Source organism: Balaenoptera ricei, chromosome 2 (genome assembly GCF_028023285.1).
Source record: "Balaenoptera ricei isolate mBalRic1 chromosome 2, mBalRic1.hap2, whole genome shotgun sequence".
In the NCBI taxonomy this organism is placed as follows: domain Eukaryota; kingdom Metazoa; phylum Chordata; class Mammalia; order Artiodactyla; family Balaenopteridae; genus Balaenoptera; species Balaenoptera ricei.
In genome coordinates, this window is record NC_082640.1 from 137,679,199 (window position 1) to 137,686,725 (window position 7,527).

The window sequence follows — 7,527 nt, forward strand, 5'->3', positions numbered from 1 at the left end:
AACAGTAGTGACTCAGAACCCGTCCAGGAAGCTTGCAGTCTAGAGGTAAAGACAGGCATTAAATAAGTAATCATATAGCAATTATTTTGGACAAGATAACCTAAGATTCCTCTTGCTGTGAACACCCAAACTTGCTAGAAGAAATATGGTATGTTTTAAAATGCAGAGTTGGCGGCTGAGGGGCGGGGCGGGGGCAAGAGTGGCTTCTTTGCTTCATTGTGCCCTAGCGACGCCCTGACACCGCGCAGGCCGCCGGCACCATGAAGATCTGGACTTCGGAGCACGTCTTTGACCACCCATGGGAAACTGTTACAACAGCTGCAATGCAGAAATACCCAAACCCTATGAACCCGAGTGCGGTTGGAGTCGATGCATTGGACAGACACATAGATCCTTCTGGAAAGCTGCATAGCCATAGACTTCTCAGCACAGAGTGGGGACGGCCTTCCATTGTGAAATCTATTATTGGTGCAGCAAGAACCAAAACATATGTGCAAGAACATTCTGTAGTGGATCCCGTAGAGAAAACAATGGAAATTAAATCTACGAATATTTCATTTACAAATATGGTTTCAGTAGATGAGAGACATATACAAACCACTGCCTCAAGACCCAGAAAAAACTGTTTTGACTCAAGAAGCCATAATTACCGTGAAAGGAGTCAGTCTCGGCAGTTAACCTCGAAGGACTGATGGCAAGTACGATACCGTCAAATGCTAATAAAGGTCGAGAAGCAATGGAGTGGGTAATACATAAATTAAATGCTGAAACTGAGGGATTGACGGCTTCGGCAAGAGGGAGCATAAGGACACCAACAGCATTTGTGGAGAAATGATAATGAAAGTTGATAAACAACACCCAGTTCCCCAGGTCTCTGCAAGCTGGCAGTATATTTATTTGTTATTTAAAAAATACAACTATATTTTCGGTAGAATTTTTTTTTTTTAATAAGCTGAAGAAAGACTATGTGACTTGATCAAAACCAAGAGGTGCAGTGTTTCTAAATAAAAGGGATGGGCTGAAATCAGTGTTGTCTGAAATGACTGCCTGATTTTGAGGATTCCAGTATTTATGTGAAAATTTAACAATTTTTGAAAAGTACTTGAAAATTGGTATTGGCTGATTAAACCTCCTTAAGGTGGAATTTTAAAGCTTTTCACACACTGGAACTCTACCTGGTTTTGGACCAACCCCAGAACCAAGCAGAGTGACCTCTTACATACCCACGACTACCCTGCTGCAATAAACTTGTAGAACTTGCATGAGGGAACTCACTTTTAAAGGAGAAGCTGTATAGTTTTAAAAAGATATTGATTGTATAAAATAATTTGCTCTGCTATAAACCACCATTAAAAATCACAATGTTTTAATTTGGTACTTAACATTTTTGGAGTAAAAACTATCACGAAAGTAATAAATGACTCCAACAAAAAAATACTTTATTGTGTTAAAGAGTACTGTATTGATTTGCCAAAGTTTTGTAACTTAGTAAAGGTATTACCTTCCTTAGATTTGTACTTTATGACTTAGTATGCTGTATCGTGGGCCGGTTATGTTAACTGAAAAAGTCATTGCCAGAATTTTGCAGCACTCTAAACTTAAACAGAAGAACAGCTGTTCACATCTTTTAGCATTTCACATTTGCCTAACTTATAAATTGCCATGTGTCAAAATCATCGTTCTGTAATTGCTAAAGCATGATATGCCAGGTTATTTGAATCTAATTACTTTTTGAAGTTAATTATGACCACAAAACATCTTTTTTACGTGAAGAGCTGTACATCATTTGAAATTACTCAAATGATGTCTTGATCTGAAGCATAAATTCCAGGGACTTAATGTTTTTAATAATACCGTGTCACTGCGGGGGATGGGGGCCGTGGAGAAGAAAAAAGAATAATAGGGTGAAAAAAAAGCATTGACCTAAACTAACCAGTAGGTGAATTGCTTTGCAGCTTTTATTTATGGGAAATCCTTGCTTTGGATGCCAGAGGGCAGCTGCAGTCTGAAAACTAATCCAGTAAATGTATTTTGTTTTGTATTTTGTAGCAGGCAATTAATTATCCACCACTAAATAAATAAGAATATCTTTGATACTGGGAATTGTTGCATACAGAGTATTTTTGTTAAAAGGTGATGAGCTCTTGCCTTTATTTCACAGTACTTAAAGTGATAAACTTCTAGTCAGGTTTCCTATAAAAGAAACCAGTTAATATATGTACATAAACCACAAAAATAGTATAACAAACTATTGGAAAATTATTGTTTTTCTACTTAAAATATTGTTTAGCTTGAGACTTCTTAGGACATTTGTAAAAGCAAGTTAAAGCCAGTAAGATTTTTGGTCATTTTTTGTAACCGGAGATGGTTTTTACAATTAAAATAACATTTCAACTAAACAAAACATTGCTAAATATTGATATTTAATAAGTTGCCTTGTATAATTTCTGAAAATTATACTTGTTCTGAAAAGTGTAAGAATACCCTAATGATAAAGATTTCTAAACAAAATTTTATCCTGTTTGATTTTTTTACTCTGATCTAATGACAAAATTCTATAAATTTTCATTTTCCAGTGTAGTTACTTTTAGTTAAGTAGCTAGTAGTTAATGGCTTTTACCTGTTAAAATATAAATAACATAGCAAGCATCTGAGAGGACTAAACTGGAATAAGGTGTTCACGGGTTAGAATTAGACTCGGACTATGGAGTATATTATCCAATTTAATATTAAAGATGGATCTTATATGAATTAAGAAAAACCTTCCTGTTAATAAAAGCTTCCTTTTAACTAAAAATAAATAAATAAAATGCAGAGTTGAGCTCCAGGGAATCCCAAAGATCAGGTACTAAGTGGAAACTGAAAACCATAGAGACTCCTCTGGGGAGATTTGTCCGTCTAGGTAATAGGACCTGGATTCCAAGGGGAAAAGAGACAAGGCTTTGGGTAACTGTATTTAATTAAATTGTGGAGTGGAAATCCATGAATATTTTTGGGAAGAATTAAGCACAACATATGAGACTTAAGTTCTAGCACGATTTGTTCTAACAATGACTATCTATGAGGTCACAGGCAAATCCCTTTACTCTTTTCAGCTTCCATTCCCCTCGTATAAAATGAGAGAACTGAATTAGAATATCTGTAAATTATGTTTCAGCTCAACATTTTAGGATTCTGTGATGAGAGACACCTTTGAAAATTTAATTTGACAACAGTGTGGATGGTGGATTATTGTATTAGCCTCGTAACTGCTATTGCTGCCTCTAGGCTTGCTTTAACTGCAAATTAATCCCTTCACTGACCACAGTAGCCTTTCTTAAACAGGTCTAAATTTTATCCCCTGCTGGAACATTTTCAATCGTGTTCCAGAATTTTCAGGATGTTAAAAAGCCTTAGTTTAGCAAAAAAATTGTTTTCATCATCTGCCTGCTTTATACTCCTCTAATGTTCTCATCTAACATTTCTCCCATTATAGTATAATTATTGGTTTATTTGTCTCTTCTAAACAATGTAAACTCATCTTTGCCTTTTTTTATTTGAACAAGAAGTTTATTTAAACAGCAAGACGCTTGACTTGAAGGGAAAACTGTCTAGGATTCATTTCTTTTAGAGTAATTTAAAGACAGATTGCCCTACTTGTAACAGCTACATACAAAAAAGTTATAAAATTGTCCTTGGTTTTACAATGATAAATGAAAAGCATTAAAATTCTCCCATCAAACAAGGTATGCAAGGATTTTTATGTTGTTCTTTTTTTGTTAAACAGTGAGAGCAAAATAACTTACTGAAATATAAAGGCAAGAGCTGAATGAGCATGCCACTAATGGAGAAAAGGGGGTATTTTCACAGAACCAGTATTTTTCCCCAACCCATCTCCATTTGATGTCGGTCAAAACATACCATTGGCCATTTACTTTAAAAAAAGTGCACTATGCTTGTGCAAATACACCAGTTACTTTATGTACAATAAAGGAAGGGGGAAGGGGAAAATGAAAGAATAGAGAAAACTATACTGTAGTAGTCAGGATGTGGTGGAACCAAATTGCGGTTTTCTAATTGAGAATGTCTTCTTGGTCTGGAGGAACAGAATTCTGGAATAAAGTAGCAGGTTCCCTTTTCTAGTAGACACCTCCTGTCTGCTGCTGGAACACACCAATTGTATTTTCAGCCTCCATTTCCAACTGTGCAGGTGTGTCTGTTTCATTGATTGGCTGCCCATCAAATTGGAATCTGATCTGCCTCATTGACATACCCTGTTGTTCACAATAGGCTTTCAATAGCTTACTAAGTGGTGTATGACTCTTAATATTAAACTGCACCACAGAACCGTCCTGCCCCGCCACCTTCAAATTAATATGATCATTGTCCTCAGTCTTGACTCCTTCCTTGGACTTTTCATCAGCCATGGCGAGCACCAGAGTCTCCTCAGCTGCCGCTTCATTAAAGAGGTGCAGGTCCGCATCAAAAGAGCACACAAGCAGCACCAGGAGTGGCAGAAGAAGGAGGTGGCAGCGGTGGAGGAGGGAGAGCACCTTTGCCTTTTAGACATCTAGCACAGGTGCTGGCATACAGCAAGAACACCATAAATATTAAATGAATGAATAAGTGTACTGAAGTAAGAAGACCTGGTAGGTTTAGAAATAATTCTGGAGGGAAGTAATGCAGCTCTGAACTGACATGGCAATACTAAGAAGGGGCAGCTGGGTATTAATTAGGAAATCATAGTGGAAACACAACCCATAAAACATGATCAAAGAGTGTCAACAGGGAAAAGGGAAACCACACTCCATCTCAGATGGGACTTGAACCCACGATCCCTGACTTTAGGAAGGACCTCGAACCCACTATCTTTTCATTGAAACCACTCACCTAGTATAGGACTTACTGAAGCTCAGGTTCTTTTGTCTCGTTGCAGAAAAGGCAAAATGGCAGGCGAAGAGTGAGTTTATTAGCATACATAGGACGCTTGTGAGAGATACAAACAGGCAGGCAAGGCAGCCCCAAGAACAAAGAGGGCTATATTTTTATAATCAAACAAAACGTGGGGGGGGAGAAGACCACCTTCTTCCTCACTTTTTGGTACATGTCAAGGTGATAGGGACAGAGTAACAAAGTAGGTAATTAAATAGTTAATCCCACTAGGGCATTGTAAGTAGATAAAAAAGTGTCGGAGACCCCTGTAAGTTAATGATTACTCAAGAAAGCAGGTTTGCGTAACCACAAAACCAAGCAGGCTTGCTTAGCAATAAAACCATGCAAGAGAAGCATGAGACATGTCCCAAAACAATAAAACAATGGTGGTATGAGACCCACATCCTGTCCAGTGAACTCAGTAAGTTATTGATTCCTAGGACATGCTCCTCTGGGCACATTAAAAACAAAAATATAAAGAAAGGGTGACATTATACTGAAACCTGAAATGATTTAACCATTTTTAGCATATGTTACCACCTTTTTGCTTATTTCCATTGTGCCATGACAGTCCTGGCTTGACCATGTAGGGACAAGAAAAGTCCCCCAGCCGACATGGAGGAGGAACTGATGATGAAAGTGTGACGTCTACTCAGGAATGAGGAAGATGGTTGTCTTCCCCACCCCCAACTTTTCCTTTGATTATAAAACCATAGCCCACTAAGTTCTCGGGGTGCAGCACCCTCTCTCCCTCCTGCTTATAAGCCTCACACGCATCCTATTCTAATAAATCACTTCTTATCTATCACTTTGCCTCTCTCTGAATTCTTTCTTCCATGAGACATAAAGAACTGGATCTCCTTGGAGCCCCCTAGCGGTTTCAAAGGCTTACATCGTAAGTTCCTCCTTTGACCCTATATGGTCTAATCGGGATGGTCATGGCACTATTTAAGTCAAATATATATTAGCAAAAGGGTGGTAACATATACTAAAATATGGTCATTCATCTCAGGTTTTGGTATAATGTCCCCTTTCACCTACTTTCCCCTTTCACCTATATTCCCGTCTTGGCTACATGCAGAAATGCAACCCTTCAAGGACCACTAACTCCCTGACTTCATGTGACAAGATTCAGACTCCATATCTATTGTCTTGTGTTTTAACTATCAGGGTTTGTGGCTTGAGTGTGCCTGGCACTTGGATGCATCTGGTCTTCCTTCAAGTTAAGAGTAGATTGTTGCTAGATAACTGGATTCTTTTCTTGAGTGGTCATTAGCTTACAACAGTCTCCCAAACTCCCTTAAAATTTCCTTTCTGTCTTTAATCCCCTGGTGAGATTTCTAAACTATTTAATTATCCTACTCTATCCCTATCAAAAGCAGCACTATAAAGGTCTAATTCTTAGGTGTATATTTGTTAACTATATAGCTTTATTTAGTTTTTTAAAAATTTTATTTATTTATGTATGTCTGCATTGGGTCTTTGTCGCTGTGCGCGGGCTTTCTCCAGTTGCGGCAAGCGGGGGCTACTCTTCGTTGCAGTGCGCAGTCTTCTCATTGCGGTGGCTTATCTTGTTGCAGAGCATGGGCTCTAGGTGTGCGGGCTTCAGTAGTTGTGGCATGCAGGCTCTAGAGCACACGTTCAGTATTTGTGGCACACGGGCTTAGCAGATCCTCGGCACGTGGGATCTTCCCTGACCAGGGTTCTAACCCCGTGTCCCCTGCATGGTCAGGCGGATTCTAAACCACTGCACCACCAGGGAAGTCCCAGGTTTATTTAGTTTAGATGAAATTTACCATTAAAAAAACCAGCTCCAAGATCTGGTCCCAACGTGCTAGGGCAGACAAGTCTACACTGTCCATAGACTGTGTCCTCTCTAAGAATATGATGACATTATGATTTTACCAGCTTGAACCCAGCTGAGCTACAAACCTGAGTAAAGTTTACTGTGGGCACAAATTCGGGAAGTCAGAGATATTCAATTATCTGTTGAATGCCTGGTATGCACAGAAACCTGGAGAAATAAAAGAAATGAAAAGTAATTTTAGGGAATTCCCTGGCGGTCCAGTGGTTAGGACTCAGGTGCTCTCATTGGCAGGGGCAGGGGTTTGATCCCTGGGCGGGGAACTCCCATAAGCCATGCAGCGTGGCCAAAAAATAAATAAATAAAATAAAATTACAACAGTTTGTCCAACATTTAAAATGTTCCCAGCTCCCAACTTTTTCTATAGGTTCGGAGGTATATTTTAACATACTTGTTTATGCAGGTGTTTTACTATTTTCATCTATGTTATTACCCACTCAAAGAACAAAAAATAGGTAATTCCTATAAAGTCCAATTTCTTTGAAAATTCTAGGGTGTCGTTTTAGTTTAATCCTTTTTGTCTCTAGCCATAAGATTAACTGTTGGTAAATGCTGAGTAGTGCTTTCACGCTCTACAAGCAAGAATACTAAATAGGAAAACAAGTAATTTTTTACTACCTTATCACCACTTTTCATGAACCAACTTCGTTTTTCAGAAGATAATCAACGGATAACCCTCTAGGTTCAAACTGTTGTACACAGAGACGCTCATTCAAGAATAAATCATTATATTGTCACTAGTTTTGGACGCC

At 38.5% G+C, this 7,527-nt stretch overlaps 1 protein-coding gene and 1 pseudogene across 1 annotated transcript; one reads left to right on the plus strand and one right to left on the minus strand.

The window, feature by feature from the left end:
* The first annotated feature begins 242 nt into the window (after positions 1-242).
* Positions 243-835, plus strand: LOC132360612 (PRELI domain containing protein 3B-like; annotated as a pseudogene).
* A 3,147-nt stretch (positions 836-3,982) lies between these two features.
* Positions 3,983-4,406, minus strand: LOC132360613 (small ubiquitin-related modifier 2-like). The gene is made up of 2 exons (XM_059915693.1): positions 4,253-4,406; positions 3,983-4,195 (listed from the first exon to the last, which is right to left on the minus strand). Exons 1-2 carry the CDS (start codon positions 4,404-4,406, stop codon positions 4,119-4,121), a joined length of 231 nt encoding a protein of 76 aa, XP_059771676.1. The 3' UTR covers positions 3,983-4,118.
* Positions 4,407-7,527: the final 3,121 nt, after the last annotated feature.